At 34.0% G+C, this 27245-nt stretch overlaps 2 protein-coding genes and 1 pseudogene across 2 annotated transcripts; 2 read left to right on the plus strand and 1 right to left on the minus strand.

Moving 5' to 3' along the window:
• Positions 1-2056: 2056 nt before the first annotated feature.
• Positions 2057-4051, minus strand: LOC120187107 (annotated as a pseudogene).
• A 7344-nt stretch (positions 4052-11395) lies between these two features.
• LOC120187000 (uncharacterized protein At4g22758-like) lies at positions 11396-12565 on the plus strand. Its single transcript, XM_039190797.1, has 3 exons — positions 11396-11840; positions 11929-12142; positions 12265-12565. Exons 1-3 carry the CDS (start codon positions 11508-11510, stop codon positions 12504-12506), a joined length of 789 nt encoding a protein of 262 aa, XP_039046728.1. The 5' UTR covers positions 11396-11507; the 3' UTR covers positions 12507-12565.
• A 3434-nt stretch (positions 12566-15999) lies between these two features.
• Positions 16000-18138, plus strand: LOC120187058 (protein cornichon homolog 4-like). The gene is made up of 4 exons (XM_039190852.1): positions 16000-16286; positions 16754-16935; positions 17660-17782; positions 17883-18138. Exons 1-4 carry the CDS (start codon positions 16215-16217, stop codon positions 17917-17919), a joined length of 414 nt encoding a protein of 137 aa, XP_039046783.1. The 5' UTR covers positions 16000-16214; the 3' UTR covers positions 17920-18138.
• Positions 18139-27245: the final 9107 nt, after the last annotated feature.

Below are 27245 nucleotides of genomic sequence, written 5' to 3' on the forward strand. Positions count from 1 at the left end.
TGGTAGGTTACTGGTCGAACTCTCTTTAGTACCTCGTAAGGCCCTATGAAATGTAGGGTCAACTTTCCTTTGCAACCAAAATGAAGCACTTTCTTCCATGAGGAAACCTTAAAGAACACTTTGTCATTGATAAATTGTTTAAATGTAGAGATTGTGTGCAGTATAAATTGGTTAACGACTTAGCTTTAGGGTTAATAAATATACTAATATATATATGAAATTAATTTTTTTACAGTTAGTAAATAAAAAAACGAATTTACATGATGCTCACTTCATCTAATTTTGTACACGTTTTGAATAATAACTACTAATACAAGTGATGTCTAGACTGTCATCAACCTTGATGGGTAAATAATTTTAGAGGGAAGAAACCACCACCTAATTAACATTATTAGTTACAAATAATAAGAAAATGTCAAATTATAAAGTTATAATACTGTGTGGAGTAGGCCCTTAATACCCCATTAGCAGTGGCAGCCCCCATCTTTATTGTACAAAAGGTCAAACCAAAACCAACACATCCTTTATTTATTCTTGGAATTGATATTAGTGGTTAATTAGATATTAACTTAATTAAAAATTTAAAAATAATTTATACGAATTATTTAAAAATATTTTTGAATTGTTTTTATCAACTAAATTTATTTATGAAATATTTTAAAAATAACTATGTTACTTGAGATTTAATGGAAACTATGAGAAAAGTCAATAGCAATTTTCCTCTTTATTTGAAAGGGAGGGAACGAGGGCCAATCCCTGTCAAACTTTGTTTTTAAAAGGCTTAAACTAAACGAATATATTTAAACTATACCATTTTTTCTTTTTTTTGTTAAAATAAGTTTTTAAATTATTATATGTAACCACTCTAAGTATTTCAACTATTTTCTTATCAAAATAAGTCCCTAAATTATACTTATTTTTTTCTTTAAGCCCCTAAAATATTTTTTTGATCAAAATAATTACCTAATTTTGTGTGACATGTCAACGTCTCATTGGTCAAAAAATAATTTTCTAACTGAAAAAATATTAAAACTTAAAATAATAGACTTAAAATAAGTAAATACAATAATTTAGTTATCTAATTTGACCAAAAAATAATTTAGTAATTATTTTAGTTTAAGCCTTTTTAAAATTACAAAGTCCACATCATTAATATATACACCCACACATCTTTTGCGTGAAACGTCTTCATCTAATCCTATATCTTTTGTTTTTTATATAGATTTTAACTACTATAATAGTGTTATTAAAATATTGTATATTTATATAAAATTTAAAATTATATATATTTTTATTATGTCCATGTTAATATTTTCTTATTATATTTTTATTTATTTTATCATATTAGAATTATAATCATATTATTATAATACTAAATTTTGTTAAACTCTCTTTATCTGTTAAAAAGAATGTTGTGGTAAAAAATATTTTTCAAAAAAGAATATTTAGTAATGAATATAGACTGAGTAGTAAAATATTAGGTATAAGTTATACTAAACATAGGTTTTAGATAATTATTTTTCAAAAATGGAAACTTTAGTTGAATGAGATAGGTTCAGCGTGGGCCATCAAACCCCATTTGGTTGAGGCCACTAAATTTGACCCAAAAGGCTGAAACTGGGAGCCCAAGAAGAGATGAAGATTGTGATTCTGATTTATAGTCTCTTAGCTTAAAAAAAGGCTGTTCCTTTTTCCCATATGTATGGGGTAAGGGGAGGTAAGATAGTAGGCTACCCTCAATACCAGGTTGAGAGCAGCTTCCATAAGAGACTTATGAATTATGAAATGCCCTCCGTGGGACTCGATCCCACGACCTCAAGGTTAAGAACCTTGTGCTCTACCAACTGAGCTTAAAGACAGATATATATATACCTCAAGCTACACCCAGATCCACATTTCTATATGGCAGTCTTACTATTCATCTGAATCACTTCAGAACTCCACTTTATCATATACTAACGAAGATCTGAAGTTGGAATCAGATATTCATGAGCCATCAAGTGCGAACCGGTATGCCGAAGAGGCTGATCCAGAGAATTGCTCTGTTGAAATGTGGCTATTCTGATTTAAGATCTTGGGTAGGAACATAGTATGAGCCCCCATTTTGATCACCATTATCTCTAGATTCCTCTTTCAACTGAATCATAGCAGCAATGAATGATTAGCATAAGAAATGAAGCAAACCTCTAAATATGGAAGAAATGCTATGTGCACTAGAATAACTAAAGAACAGAACAAAACTTGATGCATTCAAAGCCGACTCTCTGCGATGTAATATTTGGAAACAACAGAATGAACAGTTTAAACATCCCACGTTGTCTTTCAATTATTTATCATGAATTGACCGTACTTGTCTTCCCATCGAGCTTTGAGAAACATCAGATGCTTAAATATAAAATATTTTAGTCTTACTCTTCTCCATCAAGAATATATAAAATGGAAATAGCTTGTTTTAGACCAACCGACACACATTCACATCCTATAACAATATTATTGTCGATAGTCGTGATTTCTCATTTGCTAAACCAAAGTCTAAAGATGCCTTGGCAGGTAGAGAAGTATACACAATAAAAGAAGTGAGCAACTAGGACCTTCTTATGGTAACGATAGCCCTAATCACAAGAAAAAAGTTTTTGACCAGAGTAAACTATCAGCTTTTAACACTAAATCAAAGTATTTAATAAATAAGGAGAGGAGAAACCAGGCATTTTTTATTACCTTGTCGCTGCCGTAGATATAATCACAATAAGTAAACACTGAAGCAAAGTTGCTCTGGCTTTGTCCTCCAACATAATGATGGTAATCATGGTAATCTGCTCCACCATAAAATGGGATAAGTCTTGTAGGATTCAGGGGAAGTGGTATCTGCAATATACAAAATATATAGTGAATTGCCCATTCTTTCAGCAGAAAGCACTTTCTAAGTTATACACTAGCAAGTAGCAACCAATGAAAAAATATGTATGCAAGCTACCTTACTACAGATTTTGCCTCAGAAACCTCAGAATACGAGTAAATGACCAGTCTTTGCAAGAACAGAGCGGATATTGGTGCACTCATAATCTTTTTTGAATTATAACTTTCATTTTTCATATTCACTTTGAACAATTTCAAGGATATCGTAGCCTTTTTTCATGGTTTAATCTAAGATTGACGTGGCAAAATACTGAAGCTTCTCTAGCAACAAACATGATCTGAGTATTGGATGGTAAGCCGGCATATAACACGGTAAGGATGGGAAATCAGAAATTTTCCTAGAACATGTGATGACCAGTAAAAATCAAACTTTTGAAACATGTTTGGTATCTTCAGGCAACAAGCTAAATCCTTTTAGTTACTTTCAAATCTCTCGCGCAATGTATTCAGTTACTAAATTTTCAATTATGGTAAATAGATTGACAGTAAATAGTAATAGACATCGTTGTAAATGATGACAGATTTACAGAGTTGTAGGAGAAAGAAACTACTGAACAAAACAAAACAAAAAAAATGTTGCTAAATGAGCAATTTATATATGCTTAGAGAATTGCATTCCACATTTTAAATGGTAACCTAGTATTGGAACTTCCACGCTACTTCAACTTATGCAATAGAACAAAGGTAAAAACTAAAGTTGAAAAGTAATGAATGAAATTCGAAAGTTGGCATCATTTGGTCACAAGTAAAGTAGCATAAGAGAAATGAGAAAATTGGAAAAGTAACATCATACAAAATGGTTTAGCCGTAGCATACATACCCACTGTGTATCTCTATTGATTCGATTTACCGTAAAGCTATCCACAACCAAAATGTTATCATATGCCCCGGAGCAATTGCTGGCCCGAGAAAAGATGGAATCCCGAGGATCGAAATTTCCAGCCAATGTGCATATGGTGAAGCGAACCCAATTGGAGCAGTGTATTCATGGTGAACCCGGTGAATTTTGTCATATCCCCATTTACCATGCAGGAGCCTGTGAATCCAGTAATTGGTATAATCTTCTACCAGGAAATTCACCACTAATTGTGAAAATATCCCACACTGATGGCAACGGCAGCACACTAATTGGCATAATTTATGTTAGGTAACGACCAAATATAAACTTCAACATTAATCCATCAATAAATAAATAAATATATGTAATATTATAATTAAATACTTGAAAAAATATATATATAAACAATAAAAAACTTAATAGACCTCATTATTAAAATTGTTGATTTTAAACTTTTGAATAAATATATAATTTTGATCGGACTCTTATCGTTAAAATAATTTAAGAATTCGAATACTAAAATCAAAATTCAAAATTTAACTTGAGCTTAAAATCAATAACTTTACAATAAATTTTCTCGAATTACACATTCTTTTTTTTAAGACTTCATGGTAATTATAAAATAATATTTATTCAAAATTTTCTTATCGTATTGACAATATACACATCCTTCAAACATAAAACTCATAATATTTAAGGAGAATAAGATTTCTTTTTACCCGTGAAGCCATTTAATAGTTATAAATTACACTTTTTTTTATATAAATTACAAATTTAATCATAATTCTACATAAGAAGGAGAATTTAAAGAAAAAAAATAAATACTTTTAATAAGTCTAAATTCCATAACTTAAAAAAATTATAAGAGAACAAAATTAAATAATATAACCAAACGTTTATTTTATGAATTACAAATTCTTGCATAGTTTCTTTTTGGTACGACCACCTAATTAACAGCACCGAATTTAGATGACTTATAAAAGTTTATTGTGACATAATTCAGATGACTTATAAAAGTTTGACATAATAAATTACGGAGTATTAACTAAATTAGGTGTCTAGTAAACTGTGGGTGAAAATATTTTTATGAAAATTAATATATTATAAAAATATTTAATTAAAAAATAAGCGTTCATACTATATTATTTTTTTAAATAGGTGCTTTAATTTTTTTCTATTCATCTAGGTGCATAAATATTATAAATGTTATCACTTTAGGAGTTTCGGTCGGCACAATCATTCAATTATGCCTTTGAAGGACACGTGTCACAATCTTATATTTTTAAAAATTTTATTTAAAATTAAAAGATAAAAATATTATTATATTTAAAAAATTCAAAAATTTTGAAAAACTTTTTTAAAAAACCCAAAAAATTTGAAAAATCCTAATTTCTAGCTTTAAACCTATGTCGATCGTTGTCCCTTTTTGTCGATTAACCTCCACCTGATGATCGATAATCCCATGAAAAGCCACCGGAACAGGACTCAATCGATGGTCAATCGACGTGTGTACCCCGACAAACCCCAATGCCACACATCGTGACTCCAAGCGATCGCAGTAGCTAATCGATGACAAGGATAACGATGTCTGACTAGGAAGATGGAAAGGATAACGTCGACGGTGGTGACGGTAGCCGACAAGGATGATGTCAGCGGGTTAGGGTTAGGACTTTTGGATTTTTAAGCATTTGAGACTTTTTGTAATTTAAGATAAATTAGGGTTATTTTTTTAATTTTTTTTTAGTTTTTTAAATAAAATTATCATAATGTGATACGTGTTACTTAACGGAGTTTTTTAACCGGGGTTAAGGTTGGGGTATCTAAAGTGATAATATTTGTAACGTTAGACACATGTATGATTCGAAAAAAATGTTTGAGTACTTATTTGAAAAAATGGTATACTTTAGATATTTATTTTCTAATTAAGCCTAAGAAAAATTTAAAAGTAAAACATTAAAAAGATGAACTTGTAAGTGAGTTTTTTTTTTATGAAAAAAAAAAATCAATAATACGATCATATCTTCAAAAAAAAATAAAAATTGTAAAATTTGAAAATAATATATTTTGTGAATTATCTGAGGATATCTTCATAAAATCAGAAGTTAATCTGACTAAAAAACCCATGATCAATTTAACTAAACTTGTTCGGGGGCCATTTTATATTATAAAACCTAAAATAAATAAAGAGCTATTTATTTGTGGACTTAATAAAAAAGGAGCCTCCCAAGAATGCAATGGGCTTTTACCATGATAATTGAAAGTAATGGTTTTTTAGGTATACAGGCGGAAAATATAATTGGGAAAATATGGTATTTGTTATAATGTTTAAGTAACTCATCACGTTGAGGTAATAAATTTATCTAAATAATATATTTTTATTTAAATTCATCATCTTAAGATGACGAGTTTCAATAAAAATATAAATTTTTATTATTTTTTACCACATCGGGATAAAAATATTTTTTATTACAAGTTTAATGCACTATAAAGAAATATTATAGATCTCAAATTAAAAATCTGACAACTTATTTTCCTAATTATATTTTTGGGCTGGGGTATTGGGAAAACCCCCCCAATAATAATAGCTCTACTAAAGGTGGCAAAACCAATATTTGCTAATTAAGTGATATTAATGATTTTTTTATTCTGAATTCTAATCATATTTTTTCCTAATTATAAAAAAATAAAGAGTATAAAATTGAAAAATAATGTGTTATATTACAAATGATACACTGGGGAGGACATTTTGGAAGTTCAAAGGGTTAAGAAATTACTCAAAATCAAAGTGTAAAACGCTGAATTAATCATATTTGCTTGGACTTTATTGGCCTTTCACACTCCACGAGCCAAGATATAGGCCAATGCTTTCCTCTTTATTCCTGTCTTTGCTTAGGCGTGAAGCCTCAGTGGTTGGTGACGAGCTTTTTCCAATAAGAGAACGGACTATGTAAAAGGGAAGAGCAGTCGTGTAAAATCGACATTGATCAATAAAGGTTGATTAGTGATGTTACGTTCCTTAATACTAAATAAGATTATGTTTTTAAAAACAGCATGTACTGTTATACTTGCATTCGTATTTCATCCCCAAACTTCAGATCCCCATTTCCATGGGTTATTTCTATAATAATTTCGAGTCAAGAGGACACTTTAAGAAACTTGGCATTGGACCGTTCCCCTTCTAAATTAAAGGATTAATAATCTCGGGATAACGTGACGGGCGGTGGACTAGACATTGCAAGTGGTTCCCACCTCACAGGAAAATGGCTCATGCCCATGGCGTAAAGCTACATTGTCAAATTAATTATAATACGCCTATATTTATATTATATTTAACCATAAGTTAGGCGTATTGCCTTATTGAATACAAACTTATTATTTTTATTATTTTTTTATGAAAATTTATATAAAAGTTTAATTGTTTTATTTGTAATTATCTTGATTCTTTCGATAAATTTACGATAAATATAAAATAATATCTACTCAAAAATTCTAAATCATTTAATAATAGACACTTAATTTTTCATATACGTAATGCTTGAACTTGAAACTTCAAGAGATAATAACAAATTCATTAATCACTGAAGTCGTTTGGTTCTACTATATAATAATTTGATTACATATATATAAAAGATTTATTTGTTACTATAAATCTAAGAGGTGAACAAAATTCAATTCGATTTAGTTTTTTTTTGATTTGACGTTAAAAAGTTATGACTTATAATTTTATAAACTCAAAACAATTAAAAATAATTAAATAATATTCGAGCTATAAATTAAGACTTGAATTGTAACATCCTCAATACCGGGTTAGTGACCAAATTGTAAAATTTCATAATTTGGTGATTAAAGTAGAATAGTTGAATAGTTCAATGATTTAATTAGAATTATTTCATAAAAGTTTTTAGTAATTATCAAATGAATTAAAGGGCAAAATGAACATTTGACAAGAAAGATATTACCCCCTTATATGAATGAATCACGTGGGGGGGGGGGGAAGAGAGTTATCTAAAACTCTTTCTTCTTCTTCTTCTCCCTTCTTCTTCCTCTTCCCCGTGGAAGCTAGAAAAAGGTAAGAGTTTCTTTATTTGTTGGTTATTTGTTGATTTAAAGTTTGGGTTTTGATCATTAGATTATAACTAAGCTTAAGGAAAGCTTAAGTTATCTTAAAATCAAAAGATAAAGGAGTTAGGGAAGATTAAAGATTTGGAGTTCTTGAGTGAAATCTTGAAATAGAGTTAATGAGTTGAATTTGAAGTTAAATTTGACTTGTCATCAGCTTAATTAAGAAGTATTAAGTGTTAGAATTGAATTTTAAACATGTTGAAAATTGGGTATGATTCTTGAAGTTCATAAAGATGAGAAGATTTTGAGGTTTAAGATGTGATAAATGAGTAGAAATTAGTTTAAGTATGTATATTTGAGTTAAGAATATGAAAGGGAATGAAACATGAGGAATTGAAGTTGAAATAGTGAATTTTCGTGCATGAACAATGATTTCTGGGGAAAATTTACAGATTTCTATAAGGGTATCGATACCCTAGGGGGAGGTATCGATACCCCTAAAGGAAAAATAGAATTTTGGGTCATTAAACTAGCTTAAGTTATTAACATCAAGTTATAAGGTTTAGGCTTCTGATAATCATCTCAGAAATGATGTTTATGTAGATATTGAGCCTAAACAAGTTCCAAAACAATCAAAGAATTAGGATCAAGTCAAAGCAAACAAGGCTAAGGTTAGTGCAATTTAATTGTACTTATGTTATTGATCAAACATTGGCTTGCGATGAGTCAGTGACGAAGTTACTACGGTAAGAAGTGACTCCTAAAATGTTATATGATTGATGTGATTCTTATGTGTGCATGAGTATATGAAAATAAGTATATGTTATTATATGCGACATGACCTATATGATTACATGAATATGCAATATGTGATATATGAACATAAGAGATTAAGTGAATGAATATAGATGATATAAGAATAAGACTTTAATCAAATGGTATGAGTTATATGGGAAATATATGTGAACAAGATATGATATATATGTTTATGTGAAACCATGCAAAGTGATACGAGCTATGTGGCATATGAATATGAAATCATATGAAAAGTGACATGAATTACATGAAAGTAAACTACGTGATTATATGCACATGTGATATGTGATCATAAGAGCAATGATATGAGTACATGAATATAAGAAGCATAAGAAAAATTCACATGTTATATGATACGAGAGCTATAGGTATAGTTGGCATGCCAAGAGTTGAGGGTCTACGCGGTCATTCGGGACAATTCTACGTGGTCCTTCGGGACATATATGTAATTCCGTGGAACATGTATGTGGTACTTCGGTACACTTATTTGGTCTATTGTATTATGTATATGGTTACATGAAAGTAAACTACGTGATTATATGCACATGTGATATGTGATCATAAGAGCAATGATATGAGTACATGAATATAAGAAGCATAAGAAAAATTCACATGTTATATGATACGAGAGCTATAGGTATAGTTGGCATGCCAAGAGTCGAGGGTCTACGCGGTCCTTCGGGACAATTCTACGTGGTCCTTCGGGACATATATGTAATTTCGTGGAACATGTATGTGGTACTTCGGTACACTTATTTGGTCCATTGTATTATGTATATGGTTCTTAAGGAGTGGTCATTCGGGATATATGTGATATGTGGTCCTTCGGGACATTTCTACGCGGTCCTTCGAGACAAATATTCAGTGCCCCTAGTGAGAATTTATACGAGCTGTGGTGACAACATTTGTGCGTAACCTCAATGTACTCACATATCTTAAGTTCTCACATGTGTATATGGGCTAATAAAGAGATTAAACAAATATACTGAATGTGATATGTATATGTGATTTGTTATATGAAATAAATTACAAGATTCATGTATTGGTTATATGAAAGGATAAATGTTTTTAGTTATATGAATTGTATTGCATGAATTATATGATGTTAAGTGTATTTCTTTATAAATGATATATGATAGTATATGAGCATGTATGCATTTTGATATATGAAATGTTTTATGATTTTTATTATATGTTTATATGCCTCACTAAGTCTATGACTTAGCGTGTGATTGTTTCACACGTAGGTTTCGAGAAGAGGAAGATTGATAAAAGTTATGCAAGATATGTCAGTTCCTCCTTTCCAAAGATCAGATCAGAAAAGAATTGAATAGTATGTATTTTGTAATACTGATATTGGTTGGCATGTATATAAAAATTTGACTCTGATATGTTCTAAATTAGTTTTGTAAGATCATATGATCGAGTTTTGTAATGTTTGAAACGTATATATGTAAATGGAAATTTTATACTGATGAAAGCTTAAATTTTTATGAGTTTATACATGTTTTGCCGAAGTTACTGCAGCAGGACTGTAGCAGGGTATTGGTACCTATAGCAGGGGTATTGATACCCCTGAAGCAATTTGGAAAGTTTTTAGAATTCGGTACTGTTCACGGTACTGTTCATACTGTATAGTACTGTTCATAATTATGTTTTGACTTGAATTTTTATACTGAAACATAATTTAATAGAATATTGTGGTATTTTCTTAAAATGAGTTCAAATGTTTTGATATTTTGTAAGAATATTTTAAAAGTTAATGTGACATCTCGGACTCGTATCCGGGTCAGGTACGGGTTGGAGTGTTACATGAATAAGTTAAAATATTTAATAATTATTAAATTAATTTTAAAATTTGAGTCAAATTAATTCACTTTGTATGATATATATATAACATATAAAAAGTGTAAAGAAGTATATGGGTGATTACATAATATGTGTTACATAATTTATAAGATGATTATGATATAATATTTATTCAGAAATTTTTAACCTTTAATAATATATACAGGGGCGTGGTTGAGGGTGTGCAGGGTGAGCGACCGTGCAGGGTCCCCAAAAAATAGGGACCTCGAAATCGAGTATATCTATCAGTTGTTATCATTAAGAAGCATAAAAATAGGAGCTCGAAATCGAGTATATCTATAAGTTATTACCATTAGCAAGCATAAAAATAGGGTCTCCGAAATCAAATATATCCAGAAAATAGGAGTCCTTTATAAGAATTTGCACAGGACTCCGACAACCTAACCACGACCCTGTACACATCCTAAATATAACCACTTAAATTTATAACTTTTAAAGAGATTAGTGTTTCTTTAATCATTAAAATTATTAGACTGAATTTAATGGAGTTTTGACACGAACCAAGTGACTTCAGTCACAAAAGAATTATTATAATTTTTTGAAGACACGAATTCGAATACCATGAATATTAAAAATGTGAACTCTTAATATCAAAAAGTTTAAAAGTTAATTTTTAAAAAAAAATAAATATTATCTTATATTTATTTCATATTAATAAAAAATAATAATAATTTTTAAATAAATGTTGATAATCGCGGAAATCGAATTACACTTGTCGCAAGGAACAAGGACATGAAAAACCGGACCCAAAGGAAGTAATAAAGGAGGGAAAAAAGGGAGAAGAAAAACCATTGTTATTCCAACTCCAAGACAAGGTAGGAAACATCTTGCAAACAAACATACCAGGTAGATTACAGTACCCCTCTCTCTATTCCAACTCCCAAGCAAACTGCCAACAACAACCACCTCTCTAATCCAACTCCCGTTCCCTCTTGTTTCTCAACACACGTATCATAAAAACCAAAAAAGCAAAATCAAAGACAACTGATCGCCCCCCTTTCATTTTATGTCCGAGAAGTGTCTCCGAAGACGGCTTCCCAGATGCCGGCGACCACGGCTACCACATCCGTCGTCCTCCCCACGCCTACAGACGCCTCCCCCACATCGCCGATCGTTGAAAAAGTCGTCCAAGTGCGGCAAGATCCTGAAACGATCTGCATCGGAGCCGTGTCTTTGGAGCAGTTTCACTGAAGATCAACAAACAAGGAGTGGTTTCTTGGGGTCTGAAACGGAGGAAGGCCCTTTATTCAGGCCTCAAACTTGTACGGACGTCTTCGCTTCGTCTCCTTCTTTGTCGGCTCTTTGCTCCCCTTCTTCTTCTCTAAGACTGGGTTTCGAGGTATGTAAAATCCAGACTCGATTAATCAATTGGGATTCAAAGCCAGTCAACCAGTTTAGATATTAATTCTCCAATTGTTTTTGTGAAGTTTGGGACGCATGTTTACAACAAAGATGCTAAGGTTGTAATCAATGTATCAGTTGAAGGAAGTCCAGGACCGGTTCGGACCATGGTCAAATTGGGGTCCAGTGTCGATGACACTATAAAGCTTGTCGTGAACAAGTATGTTGAAGAAGGGAGAACTCCTAAGCTTGATTCTAGTTCAGGGCTCGAATTGCATCATTCTTATTTTAGCCTTCAAAGTAAGCAGCCTCATGATTCTTTTTTTTTTCCTTTTACATTCTGATCCCCATTTTGATTGCTGATAATGTTCTTCAAACATGTTATAGACAGTTTTTTTTTTGTTCTGTCTTTGGGTGAACAGGCTTGGACAAATCAATGTCAATTGGGGATGCTGGTAGCCGAAGCTTTTATCTTAGAAAGAATAGCAGTGGCCATAGTAGCAATGGTGCATCTTTTGTATCGGAAATCAATCCGCCGAGACCGAATTCTCCTCCTGCCGTTCCGCATCCAGCGTATTTGGTTCCGGGTTTCGTTGCTCGAAAACTCAGCAAAATCGTGAGAAGAACGCGTCGGCTCTGGAAATTCTTGGTTTGCTTGAAATGATCAGGATATTAGAGTAAGACAACCTTAATCAGTCATACTATACTACTTGATTATCATGTAATTTTTATTGTCCCCCCCCCATTTTTTTATAATTGGGATTGGTCTTCTGTTATTTACCCATCATTTGTATCATCTTATCTTGTAAATGCATATGAAAAACCATAGCAATGTCTCGGAAGAGTCGACAAATAATGTTTCAAAATATAGGCTCTGTGCTCGGCAAAGCTCAAATTTTGGTCGATTCGCACTGGCAGGTAATACTTTCAATGCCTCCAAATCCAATCTCTATTTCTGAACCGAAAGCGAGGTTATGGTTTAAGGATGGCAATTCGCTTAGGGCACCATAAAGTAAAAGGAAACTGGCTGGTTACTAACAGGTAGATAAAATAGGGTTTTCTTCGGTTTTGACTGTTCGAGCAAGAAGAGACATCAGCCTCAATGGTAGAATTTAGGGGGCAAACTGTTTATAAATGTTGACATTGGAACATAATCTAAAATTTAGTTACACCAATAGATTAAATTGAATTAAGAAACATCAAGTGTCGCATTGTACTTTTCAAGAGATGTCATATTTCCAACTTTAGAGATGGTATGATTATGTGGGACATTAAGGAATAAATATTTTTTAAAAATTAAACTAAACAGAAATAAAATAAAGATTTGACATGTCATTTATGTTTTTATTAAAAGTGGACGAATATGACTTGGTCATATCACTGTTGATTAGCACGATTTTATTGGTCAACAAATTTTTAACAAGGGGTGATTTGGGAAACATGTGTAAACTTTATAGGTTTTTTTTTCTTTACCTAAAAAACTTCAAGTACAGGTTGAGAAAAAAACATAGTTGAGAGCTTATGAATATGTGACACACTATGACTGGCATAACTTGTATTGAAACTGTCTTTTTATTTCTTCAGTAAAATGGTTAACTTTTTTCACGTTGCGGGGGCACTATAGATAAAAACAAATTTAGGTACAAAAATGAGAAAACAAGAAAACGTTAGGGGCCATATGGTGCATTAAGCTTATGAATATGTGTTGTTTTACATGTTCCAATTCTAAATAAAATTCTAAATAAAGTATACAAATAGTCAATAAATTAGGGATAAATTACATGTTTAGTATCTATACTATTAGTTTTTGTTCGTTTTAATACATAAACTTTTAATTTTTTAAAATCATACCTAAACTATAGTTTTTATTTTATTTTAATATCTCACCTTTAAAAATTTTAGTTTTTGTTTCATTTTAGTACCCATTTAAAATTTAATATTAAGTTTTGAAAAAAAAATGAAAGTTTAGGTATTATAACGGGTCAAAACTAATAGTTTAGGTACTGAATGCATTATGTTTTAATGGTGTGGTATTAAAATGAAACGAAAGTTAAATGTTAGATATTATTTTGACTTGCAAAAGGCATTTGACTCAGTCTGCTGGGATTTTTTGTTGGGTGTTCTTGAAGTTATGGGGCTGCCTGTTATTTTTTGTAGGTGGATTAAAGCATGTGTTACAACCCCTAGGTACTCTATTGCTCTAAATGGTAGCTTGATTGGGTACTTTGAAGGTGCTACGGGGGTCAGACAAGGGGACCCTTTATCCCCTTACTTTTTTGTGATTGTGATGAATGTCCTCTATTCTTTGTTAAATATGGCTGCTATGAATGGCATCTTTAGATTCCACCCTAAGTGCAAGAGAACCTCCCCTCACCCATTTATGCTTTGCTGATGATTTGCTCTTGTTTTGCCATGGATCCTTAGATTCGGTGCTAGGGGTTGTTAGCATTCTAGAGAAATTCTATGAACTTTCTGGCCTCAAACTGAATGCTATGAAGTCTGAACTTTTTGCTTGTGGTCTGCCTATAAATATTTTGGAGCAGATTCAGTATGCTACTAGATTTAAAATTGGCCAGCTTCCAGTTAGATATCTGGGTGTGCCTTTGGTTATTCGTAAACTCACCAGTAAAGATTGCTCAACTTTGCTTGTTAGAATCAAAAGCAGGATTGATCAATGGGCTAGTAGGAAACTCAGTTTTGGAGGTAGACTGCAGCTTATTAAATCAGTTCTGTTCAGCATTTTTGGTTATTGGAGCAGACAAATTATTCTTCCCAAAGGCGTTGTTACTGATATTGAAAAACTCTGTATGCAGTTTTTCTGGAAGAGTTGTGACATGCCAGCGCGAGGTGCTAGAGTGAACTGGACTAGAGTGAACTGGACACAAATTTGTGCCTTAAAGTCTGAGGGTGGTTTGGGTTTGAGGAAGCTAGCAGATTGGAGTAAGGCTTGCTGCCTCATGCTTGTAAAAAACATTTTGGCTGGTGAGGGTTCTCTGTGGACAGTCTGGATTAAAGATTACTGCTTTAAATCTGTTGACTATTGGAATATTGATTCTAAGCCTCATTTCAGTTGGACCCTCAATAAGCTTATTAAGTTGAGGGATGAGGCTAGGAGGTTGTTTAGCCCGATTACTACCTGGTATCAGATCAAATGTGATTGGATTTGGGGTAGCATTCGTGCTATGAGAGATAAGGTCGGATGGCACATGCTCATATGGTTTCCATCTCATATCCCTAAATTTTTCATTATTGCATGGATGGTGATACTCGATCGTTTGCCAACCAAAGATAGGCTAACTCGATTTGGCATAGAGAATGATAATGTCTGTGGACTGTGTGCTGGCAGTCCGGAAACTAGTGATCATTTGTTTTTGGAATGTCCCTTTGCAAGGGTGATATGGAATGTCATTTTGCGAGAATGTGGTCTTCAACCCCTGACACTTAACAGCTGGGATGATGGCATGCATTGGCTGATATCGAATTTGAAGGGTAAGTCCCTTCTCGTCCACATTCTTAAGCTTGCATGGACTGGTTTTGTTTACTTTCTTTGGGAGGAGCGTAATCACATGCATTTTAGAGGCGTGATTCGATCGGCTGAGGCAGTTGTAAATAGCATTAGAGAAGCTGTTAGAATTAAACTGTATAGTTGCTCCATGAATAGGTTGGATGATGTTAATAGGATGTTATGCTTGAATTGGGGCCTAATCTAGGCTGTTTGTCATGTATTTTGTAGCAGCTTGCTGCTTCCTTTTGGATAAATAAAAATTCTACTTATCCAAAAAAGATATTATTTTGAAAATTTTGAAAGTTTAGTTACTAAATGCATATTTAACCATAAATTAGATTGAAATGACACTTTAGTTACTAAGGTTTTATAAACTATAAAATACTTTTTAAATTTATTTAATTATTATAAAATAATTATTAAATTTGATTGAATTACTATAAATTAATTATTAAAATTCGTATATGTTGCAAAAATTTTCTTAAATCTATAAAAAAAAATTATCATAATTCTTTAATGTATAGTGATAAGTTTGATGACCATTTTTTATAACTTTCAAAACATCTAAAAAATAATTTATGTATAGTTTAATGACCATTTACGTATTTTATTCTAAAATCATACCGGAAGTACAACAACAAATATACAGGCCTTTCAAGTGTTGGAAGTCAAATAGTCCTTTGTAGGCTAGTTTTGGTCGGATCTTTCAGACATTTCATAATTTCAGACCAAGCCAACAGCGTTCCTCCGGCAGAGTCGAACTCAGGTTTCGGTTCTACTGTCCTCGGGGTTTCCTGTCATCACCTGAATCAAAAATCCCAAGCGATAAATAAGGGAAGAAGGGGGGGAGAATAGATAAAGAGAGGCATGGGAGATCTCTTCATATGGCTTATTTCTTTCTTCATCCTCATTGCCCTTCTTGTTCTCATTGTTTATCAGGTCAATTCACTCATAAACCCTAGAATCCATGTCTGGGTCTTCTCGTAATTTTGCTTTTATATTATTCTTTTGCTATTTCCTTGTTGGGTATTGATTAGTTAGTCTGTTCGTCTATCTGATTGCAAGAGAACCACTTAAAATGCTAAAAACTGTGCCTTTGTGTGTTATTGTTGGAAATTTCGAATGCATTTATCTGGGTTTATTGAATTTTGCTGCAAAAAAAATAAAAATGAAAAAGGTGGGATATGAATTACCAGAGAAAAGCTTGGGGTTAAAGTTCTGATTCTTGGTATATTATCCCACTGCCCTTTCCTTTTGAGGAACTAGATTATTGGGGCTTTTCTTTTGATAAAAGAATTATAGAAGCTTAACAACGGAAACCGTTGTCGTGTTAAGCTATTTAGTGATGTTATTATTCATCTGAAGATTGTTTGAAGGGATTTAATAGCTTCAAAATTTTGCTGCAGCTCATGTGCTTGGCTGATTTAGAGTTCGATTACATCAATCCTTATGACTCTTCGTCACGGATAAACAAAGTGGTCTTGCCGGAATTTATCCTCCAAGGAGTTTTATGTGTTTTCCTTCTGTCAACGGGGCATTGGGTTATGTCACTCATATGTGCTCCATATTTATACTACAATGTGAGACTGTAAGTTTTTCTCTCATCTTCTTATTTTACCGTTTATTGTTAATGTACACTGTTTCGAGGAACGGAAATGATAGTTTTCCTAGTTTTGATTCACTGTTTAATTTCAAATTCCTTCCCTGCTGTTCCTTTATATATCGAGCTTGCAACCCTATGTCTCGTAGGATTAAACCCTAACTTGTGCAAAAACATGCATCATGAAAAGGTAGCATTAGGACTTCATAAAATGGAAAATTTGTGTTATATGGCCTACAATTTGCTGGTACTGTGAACCTCCTTGTGGTGAATATGAGTATCGATTGTTTGTTCTATTAGCTATCGTTTCAGCCTCTCCTAGGTTAAAGACTCATGCTATAAGCACTAACTGTAAAGAAAAGCGTGATTCATCTGCTGAGCGTAACATGTATGGTGCTGTGGGAAATATTCTCTTGATCGATTGAAACAATAGAATGTTTTAGTGATCATGAGGGATTGATCGGCATACTTAGTAATGACTTTTTGGTTTAATTTGGTAAGAAGTAAATTTCATCAGTCCCAAGTTTGTTGGACTCGAGAATTACATTATGATAAAAATTACTTTATAATATCAACCATGGGTACGAGCGTCAAGGTTCACAGGGCATCTGAAGTCTAATCTGCAGGGAAATGAAAATCTGTGTATTGCTCTATTAAGTTATATAATTTGTTGAGTGCTTTTGAAATTGTACATGCTTTCTTTTGTTATCAGTTACACACAGAAAAAACACCTAGCAGATGTTACGGAGATATTTAACACGCTTCCCTGGGAGAAGAAGCAGCGGCTTTTTAAGCTAGGCTACGTGGTCGTTCTCCTCTTTTTCTCCATATTCTGGTAATTTGTTGTTTCCGACGGCACACATGGTCCTCCCCCTAAGCATGTTACTATTATTCTAGTAGCTGCTGACATGGGAACTTTTATGTGTATTTGATAGGATGATCTGGTCAACATTGGATGATATGGAAGATTAGTCGGAGACGCCGACTTTCTTAACTTGAAGCAATTGTTTCTCAAACTGCTGCCTTGTATCGGAGACCGCCTGTTTATTTCTTAAATCTTTTTTCGACTTGTGTCTGTTGTAAACTGATATAGCATAAATTCCAAAGCTGTATGATTGTGAGAATTTCAGTTGATTTTAGTTAAATATGTATAACTTTCCAGGCATATGGTATTTGTGTACCTTTGTGCTTGTATTGCTGAAAAAAGGCCCTTTTCAGTTTATAGTTTGTTGCTTTACTTAGATATTATTTGAATTTTAGATACTTTTGATATTTTTATTTAGAGTAAATAACATCGTTCCTCACTGAATTATACTCTCTCTCCTATTTTTCTCATCTAACTTTCAATTTGCTCACTGAACTTACAAACTGAATTATTTTGCTCACTCCCCCGTTTTCTCTCTAACGTCTTGATGATGTAGCATTTTTTTTTAATATAAAATAATTAAAAATATTAAATAAAAATAGAAGGAGGTCGGATGTTATCGTCGGCCATCGTTGACCGCTGTAGATGGTGGTCTTTCGGTTTCAAATTTCATAGGTCGTTTCACCTCAACATTGTGAGTCTGAATCCGACCTTCATTTTTTCAGAAATTGTTTCGAAGTCCATGAATTTGAGATTGAAAGTGAATAAGTCGAAACGTTTCAGTCGAGATTCAAATATTTTGGAACATTTTTATGGTGAAACAACCACCATATTCAGACTCAATGGGTCAAGATGGACCGACCATGAAATTTGGGACTGAATATGGTGGTCAATAGAGAGAAAATAAAGAAAAGAAGGAAAAAGGGTAAATAACACCATTCCTCCCTAAACTTTATTCTCTTTTCTATTTTACTCACCGTACTTTAGATATAAGATTATAAACGACGTCGTTTTGGCATATATTTTAGTTTTTCAAAGCAAAGTCGTTTTGATACTTGTGTCACGTCATAACGCTGTTAAAAAGTTAACGATAGAGTGAGCAAAATGATTAAATTTGTAAAGTTCAGTGAGCAAATTGACAGTTTAATTCACCCTTTTATTTAATACAATTGATTAGTTATTATATGATTAATAAATTATACTCAAAGCGCAAGGCTTTTAACCTTGTGGTTGTGGGATCGAGTCTCACGGTAGGCAATTCATAATTCTGATTGTCGGAGGTCTCCTACGAAAGTTACTCCCAACCTGACTTTGGGGCAGCCTACTAACCTACCTCCCCTTAACCTATTACATATGAGAATAGAGTTAGCTAATTTAATAAAGAGAAAATAACCTCAGTGACCAAAAATCCCATATAATATACGATTTTAACCAACTTTTTCCGGATTTGCCAAAATGACAAACAAAATCGCAATGCGATCGTTAATTCGCAACGCGATCTCCATTATCGCAAATCAATTTCCAGACTCGCAACACGATTATGACTATCGCAATGCGATTTTCCAATTTCGCGTTGCGATTTTCCCAATTCGCAATGCGAATAAGTAAATCGCAATGCGAATTTTGAAAATTGCAATGTGAATTTGGAAAATCGCAATGCGAATTTAGAAAATCGCAACGCGATACTGACTATCGCAACGCGATAATACAAAATCGCAACGCGATACTGACTTTCGCAACTCGATACTTAATTTCGCAACGCAATACTGACTTTCGCAACGAGATAATACATAATCGCAATGCGATTTTCAAAGCGCCATTAGTATCACAAAGCGTATTTTATTTTCAAATTCCAAACACGAATATTAATATATTGGAACACTGAACCGTCCATAGTATATCCTGTAATCGCAACTCATAACCTAAAACCTAAAATCACAACTCAGTCTCATCTCCATCTCTCACTCTCTCACCCATCTCCGACGAAATCCGTCCTCATCTCCGGCGAAATCCGTCTATCTCCATCTCTCAGAGCCACCCTCACAATCAGAAATGGAAAATCAACCAAATCAACCAACGAGGGTTAGTTTTTTTAATTATTTTCTTTTTGAAATTTTTGCATTATTATTAGGTTTTTCATATTGAAATTGATGATAAGTTTACTGGTAATTTCAATAATAGATTAACCATTTCACTTAGATTGCTTATTAAATCAACCGAGAATCGCAACGCGAAATGAAAATCGCAACGACAAAATCGCAACGTAATTTTATTCTCTCGTTGCGATAGTCAAATTCGCGTTGCGATTGTCATTTTCGTGTTGCGATTTTTATTTTCAGAAACTATTCTTCTTCTGCAAATTGAAACTTGAATGAATTGCATTACTTCAACCAAAAAACAAAGACAAATAAGAAATTCACAGTGTTGCAAATTTAAGTTTGAAGAATAAACTACTACTCTTTATGTTTATTATTGTTTTTGGTATATCTTCACAGTGTAGTTTTTGGTATATCTAACTTAGTATGTTTATTGTTTTTGTAGAACTGTTATTCGACTCAATTGACCTTAAGAAATAAAGTCAGCCTGGCCAAAACAATTGCGTCGAAGCTTTCACCTGCACAAAGAAAAATGTTTGAGGATACTTGCTTCGGGCCATGGCTGAAAGTACAACATCCCGGTGGAGATGCGATGTTGACACACCTGTTTCTTCAAACCATGACTAGGGATCTACCAGATACTATACAACGTCGTGATGAAGAGATATGGTTTGATTTTCCACCGGCGTATACGTGTTTTGGGCGGGAGGAGTTTTGCTTAATCACCGGTCTACGCTTCGGACACGATGATGTAGGTCGGTACACTAGACACATTACCCGCCCATCATGGTTATCCCGGGTTTTTCCTGAGCTGGAGAGGCCGAATCTACACGTGGAAGACCTGACGATATTATTGAATAAGAAAGATGGTTTTACTCGGATGGATGACGTCGATGTTGTCCGAGTATGCCTTCTAATACTTTTGCATGCCGACTTTTTAGGCAGAGAGGCCAGACAATCTATTTCGAATGATCTAATCAAATTGGTAGAAGACCTAAATGCGTGGAACATGTTTCCGTGGGGCTCGTATTTATGGAAAGCTACATGGAATAAGTTATTGTCTGCCTTGGATGATCGAAAAAGTTTGCATGACGATGGTTCCAAATACACTTTGACAGGCTTTATTTGGGCCTTTAAGGTAAGAATTTTTATATAATGTTTCCAAAATTATAAGTAATTATTTAACAATTACTAATGTTTGTTATTATATTGTTTGTAGATTTGGATATTTGAGGCCTTTCCTGCCATGAAGACATATGCAATAAAAACTTCAAATGATATTCCCAGGGCTATTTCCTGGAAGAGGAAACGAACCTTGCAATGGGAAGATTTACTACGGTATACGACAATAAATAATGTAAGTTAACATAAATACTACCATATGTTTATAAACAAGTTATTACTAGTACACATTTAACTTTGTTTGAGCTTTTATATTGTTAGGAGGCCAACACTCCATTACAGAGGCTGACACCCACGGAAGCTGAGCTTGCCACTGATTGGTGGCAAGCTAGTAAGCGTTTTTTTGATGGTACGGATGATAAGCAGCCTCCACTTCGGGAGCCATCACCTCACCCAGAGCTATCACCTCACCCAGAGCCATCACCTGATCGACCCGACTATACACCTCCACAACGACAGCCATCACCTATTCTATCACATCATCGAGCCTCTTCTCCACCATCACCGCAAGATAGGCAACCGGAAAAGATGCCACGATGTTTATCTCCATGTTCTGCACCTCCACGGGATGAGTTAGGAGAGTTACGTGATGAGGTCAATGCCTTGCGTGAGGAGGTCGGTACTTTACGCAAAGACGATGGTGCATGGCGTGTTGAGGTGTCTGCTTTACGTGGTGAGGTAGCCGCTCTACGTGAGATGGTAGCATCATTGCAGAATGAGGTTCATACTCTACGCAACGAGGTAAGTTTAAGATTTTTCATATTTAACTTGATGATAAATTTACTCGTAATTTCACTTAGATTAACCATTTCACTTAGATTGCTTAATAAATTCATTCGGTTGCTACCAATACTGCTAAACTGTTTTTGTTAGTATTTGTTTTTGGTTTTGTTTTTGTCTTTTGGTTGAAGTAATGAAATCCATTCAAGTTTCAATTTGCAGAAGAAGAATAGTTTACTTTCGCAACACGAAAATGACTATCGCAACGCGGAAATGGCTATCACAATGCGAAATGAAAATCACAACGACAAAATCACAATGCGAAATGAAAATCGCAATGATAAAATCGCAACGCGAAATGAAAATCGCAACGCGAAATGAAAATCGCAATGCGATTTGTGTTTCGCGTTGCAATTTTGTCGTTGCGATTTTCATTTCGCATTGCGATTTTGTCGTTGCGATTTTCATTTCGTATTGCGATAGCCATTTCCGCGTTGCGATAGTCATTTCCGCGTTGCGATAGTCATTTTCGCGTTGCGAAAGTAAGTTTCGTGTTGCGAAAGCAAACTATTCTTCTTCTTGAATGTTTATATATGTTGTCCTTTTAAATGTTTATATAAGTGCTTACTTCTGGAATGTTATCTGATGCATTTTGTGAACTATGATAGAATAATGACTTGGGTGAATACAATGCAAGTTTGAAACATATTTGTCTTTGTTTAATATCATGTCTGTTTATTTACTGATTTATGTATTAATTTTTTAGCGGCCTGATAAGGTGGATGCTTTACGTCGGGGTTTCCTTGCACGACGGAGTTCACGCATCAGACGGCGTGCACGTGCTATTACGTCTCCGTTCACCCCAATGGTGCGAAGACTCCGCAAGAAGAAGCCCGACTCACCTGTCATCCCTCAAGAGTCCCCTCCAATCGTTCAAGAGGCTCCCACCGTTGCCGGACATGATGGATGAGAGTTGGCTCTCGTATGAGTTACCGGCAAGTACCCTTCCGGTATCTGAAGTGGAGAGGAGACAACTACCGGAAATAATTCTGGATAATACCCTTTGGGCTAAGACCGCAGTTGATTTTTATCTACATGAGCGGAGCCAAGGGTGTTACACTGACATAAGCAAACTCAACGATGAGATGTATTTGTTGCTTAATCGGTCTTGGTGGGGTGTGTTATTAGAGGTTGAAGACAGTGGCTATTTCGATGGGGAGGTAAGTCTTATATTTGTCTTATATATGATTTTGATTAATTTTTTTAAAAAATTAATGTAATTCACTAATATATGTCTTTTTTTTTTGTAAAACAGCATATCGATGCGTGGGTGTCACGTCTTCTAATAATAAGGAAGCTTAGGAAAAATAAAAAAAATTCGCGATATACAATAATACCGGCGGCTTTTCACGCAGTTCACTTGAAGAATCAACGAGATGAATCATTTTCGTTGGGCAATGAACAAGCTAAACTTTATCCTGCATGGTGGGAGGTCGATAAGGTTAGTGTTTATTTTTTAAATTTTTTAAAGGTGTTCATAAATAAGTGCGCAAATAAATGAATTATTACTTATGATTGCAGATGTTTATCCCTGTTTTGGAACGTCGTCATTGGCTTCTCGTCCAACTTCAGCTCCCATCCCTGAAGATAATAGTATATGACAGCATGATAAATTACATATCACTGTCTGATTTGAGAGATATTATCAAGGGATGGAGCTCTCATTTGGCTAAATTATTGGATGAGATTAATTATTGGACTCATTCTGGACACAAGAAGCCAAAGAAGTTCAATGTCACAGTTGTCAGAGACGAGACCGTGCCACAACAATCGCCGGGAGCCAGAGGGGACTGTGGTCCTCTCGTATGCATGTGCTTGGCACGTTTGACGACGGGAAGCACATAGTTTCTACCTCCCACCGATAGAGATAGAGCTGCAGTAGGCTTGTGGTTTTGGCATTATATGGCTAGAGCGATATATTCTAGACGCTGCCTACCTGAATCCGCGTTATGAAAGTATCCATTGTTAATTGGTAAGTCAAATGCAAGTTTTGTTAACATATATATTCCTTTTGGTTTGAAAATGTTTGGTTAAGTACCTAGAATTCAATAATTTGCTGTTTGTAGGTTTTAGATGTGTAGGAAGTCTTGTTTGAGCAAATGTTTGGTTTCTGCAGGTTAATCCTTAAGTGAGCTGCGTGAAATGGATGTACGGGTGCAAAAGTTGATTCATTGATTCAATAATTGATGAGGAAATAAGAATCATTATTATTTTTTGATTGTTTAATTGATTTGTAAAAAATGATTTGTAAATGTTGATTTGTTTAATTGATGTGTACATAATTTTTATTTGTGCTTGTTTAATTGATTGAAATGTAATAGTTGATTTGTTGATTTTCAATCTGCATTATGTTGAAGGCAAAACAAACTATCGCAACACGAAACTGACTATCGCGACGAGAAAATCGCAATGCGAAATGAAAATCGCAACGAGAAAATCGCAATGCGATTTTCATTTCGCATTGCGATTTTCTAGTTGCGATAGCCATTTTCGCGTTGCGATTTACCCGTTGCGATAGTCAAATGAATGTCTAATAAGTGATAACAACTGAACATATCATAGCAATGTTCAAACTCAAGTTACTAATACATGCCAAACTGAAAATGTTAAAAGTGCACACATAAAATACACATAATACAACGTTTGCATTTAAAAATCACCTAAGTTAACAGTCCCAAAAGGTGAAGCCGATTGTGATTGGGATTTTGAAGATGATTGCGATTTTTAGAATCTCGTTGCGAAAGTCAGAATCTCGTTGCGAAAGTCAGAATCGCGTTGCGAAAGTCAGTATCGCGTTGCGATTTTGTATTATCTCGTTGCGATAGTCAGTATCGCATTGCGATTTTCCAAATTCGCATTGCGATTTACTTATTCGCATTACGAATTGGGAAAATCGCAACGCGATACTTACTTTCGCAACGCGATAATACAGAATCGCAATGCGATTTTCAAAGTTCGAAATAGGTTTTAGTTTCGCAACACAAATTTTTTGTGTATATATCTACGCAGCAGCAACAACTCATAACCAAAATCCCTAAATCGCAACTCATTCCATCTCCATCTATCACTCTCTCCGGCGACATCCGTTCCTATATCCGTTCCTACATCCTTCCCCATCCGGCAACATGTCTTAGTTTCGCAGCTCGTTTGTTTAGTAAATTAATTTACAACCATGAAATCATCTCATGTTGATCATGTTTGGATAGATTTGTGTTTTGGAGGGTCATGGGAGAATGTTCATGGTGTTTTACAATATATGCCTTTACCCATGAATCTTCAACTAAAACTGTCATTAAAAAAGTTAACTTATGAAACTCTAATGTTACGTGTTTCAAAGAAATTGAATTTAGAGCCCCTAAGTGGATTTAGGCTATCTTATCAAAGAAATGGTAAAGTTTATTTGTTAACCGACAATGAAGATGTTGAACGATTCATTGCTTACATTAGTGTTTCAAGTGATGATGTTACATTGTATGTTGTTGAACCTAGAAGTAGTATTGTTGGGTCAGTAGCGGGTAGTAATCAACTAAGTTTTTCTCAAAACCCACAACCTTTCTCTAATCTAAATCCCAATCAACTTTCAGCACCAAATTCCGATTTTCGTATTGACCAATTAGACGATGATGAGACAACAGAAAAAATTGTGAGTACTAGTCAGTATTCGAAATTTGATCTTGGTCAATACCCGGACTTTGATATTGGTCAATACTCGGATTTTGATGATGTTTCAGAAGAAGAAACAGACCCTGCGTGTAATGATTTTGATATTGGTCAATACCCGAATTTTGATGATGAAACAACCGTTGCCGAGGAAGATGTTGTTGATGATAATGAGGAGGAAGTTACGACTGTGAATGAACATGTTGAACATCAATTCTGTAATTCATATAATCCTAAAGAAGAAAAAGAAGAAGAAAAAGAAGAAGAAAAAGTCCCCGAAGAAAAGAAAATGCCACTGGAGTATAACTGGAATATACCAGAATTACTTCAGATACCGGAAGAAGAGTTGGTAAAGAAAGCAGTTGATTGTTACACAAAAGTTATTCGTATCAAGAAAGATGATTGTTTTGATACAAAGGAAGACTTGAAGATAGCTTTGTATACGAAATGTGTGGAAGATGGCTATCAACTAAAAGTTAACAAATCAAGCAAAGATCGTTTCGAAACAAGGTGTATGATTGACAAAAACTGTACGTGGCGTATGATTGCAAAGAGGATAAAAAATTGCGAAATGTTTCAAGTTAGGACTTTTATTGATAAACATACATGTTCAAGAACCCAAGTTTTTCCTCACCAAAGACAGGCAAACAAAAAGGTGTTGGTGGTTTTCTTGCTGAGTTAATGTTTTTGAATGATAGGGTATATCGGGGACATGAAATTATGACTGACATGAATGCTCGGTTCAAGATTAGTATATCATATTCTCAAGCTTGGAGAGCCAAATGTTATGCCTTGGAATTGTTGAGGGGGTCGCCAGAAGCATCGTTTGCCCAACTGCCGGCTTATTGTCACAATTTAAAGCTAAAAAATCCTGGGTCGGTAACTCATATCAAAACAGATAGAGATGGACGCTTTGAGTTGCTGTTTATCGCCATTGGTGCTACGGTTAGTAAATCAATATAATTCTGTTGACTCATTTTTGTTAGTTACATGCATTTCACATTTAAATGATTATATTTCTTGTGTATATTATTTTGTAGATTCGTTCGTTTATTACTTGCATGCGCCCAGTTATTATAGTTGACGGAGCACATTTGAAAGGTCGATACCTTGGAGTAAACTTATTAGCAGTAGCCATGGATGCTAACAATGGGATATTGCCAATAGCTTACGGGGTTGGCAAATCTGAAACCTCTGATTCATGGACATGGTTTATGGGGCATCTTAGGGATTGCATAGGTCCTATTAGCAATCTGACAATCATATCCGATAGGGCAAACTCAATTGACAACGCTGTTAGAAGGTGTTTCCCAGATGCTTTTCATGGACTTTGTGGTGTTCATTTGTATAGAAATCTAAAATCAAGGTATGCTGGTATAAAAAAGCACAAATAGACATACTGGAAGACTGTAAAAGCTTATCGGGAAGTGGATTTCAATAAGTATATAAACTGTTTAAGACGTGTTTTGCCTCAGTGTGCTCAAACACTAGAAGATGTCGGGTTTGAAAGATGGTCAAGAGTACATCAACTTGGAGCAAGATATGGTTTCATGACGTCTAATAGTGCAGAATCAATCAACGCTCTAAGTCGTCATTCCCGGAAATTACCCATTACTATGTTAATGGAGTTTTTTCGAGCCTCTATTCAACAGTGGTACTACAAGAAAAGAAACCATGCAGGTATTATTTCTTTGAATTTGTAACTTATCATATAT

The sequence above is a fragment of the Hibiscus syriacus genome, unplaced genomic scaffold, assembly GCF_006381635.1.
Source record: "Hibiscus syriacus cultivar Baekdansim isolate YM2019G1 unplaced genomic scaffold, ASM638163v2 tig00113722_pilon, whole genome shotgun sequence".
In the NCBI taxonomy this organism is placed as follows: domain Eukaryota; kingdom Viridiplantae; phylum Streptophyta; class Magnoliopsida; order Malvales; family Malvaceae; genus Hibiscus; species Hibiscus syriacus.

Bases quoted from the DNA above. Each gene is read 5' to 3' on its own strand.
- LOC120187000 (XM_039190797.1), top strand. From the start codon at position 11,508: ATGTCCGAGAAGTGTCTCCGAAGACGGCTTCCCAGATGCCGGCGACCA. The intron at 11,841-11,928 runs GTATGTAAAATC...GTTTTTGTGAAG, and splicing joins CTCTAAGACTGGGTTTCGAG to TTTGGGACGCATGTTTACAA. The intron at 12,143-12,264 runs GTAAGCAGCCTC...TTGGGTGAACAG, and splicing joins TTCTTATTTTAGCCTTCAAA to GCTTGGACAAATCAATGTCA.
- LOC120187058 (XM_039190852.1), top strand. From the start codon at position 16,215: ATGGGAGATCTCTTCATATGGCTTATTTCTTTCTTCATCCTCATTGCC. The intron at 16,287-16,753 runs GTCAATTCACTC...ATTTTGCTGCAG, and splicing joins TTGTTCTCATTGTTTATCAG to CTCATGTGCTTGGCTGATTT. The intron at 16,936-17,659 runs GTAAGTTTTTCT...TTTTGTTATCAG, and splicing joins TTATACTACAATGTGAGACT to TTACACACAGAAAAAACACC.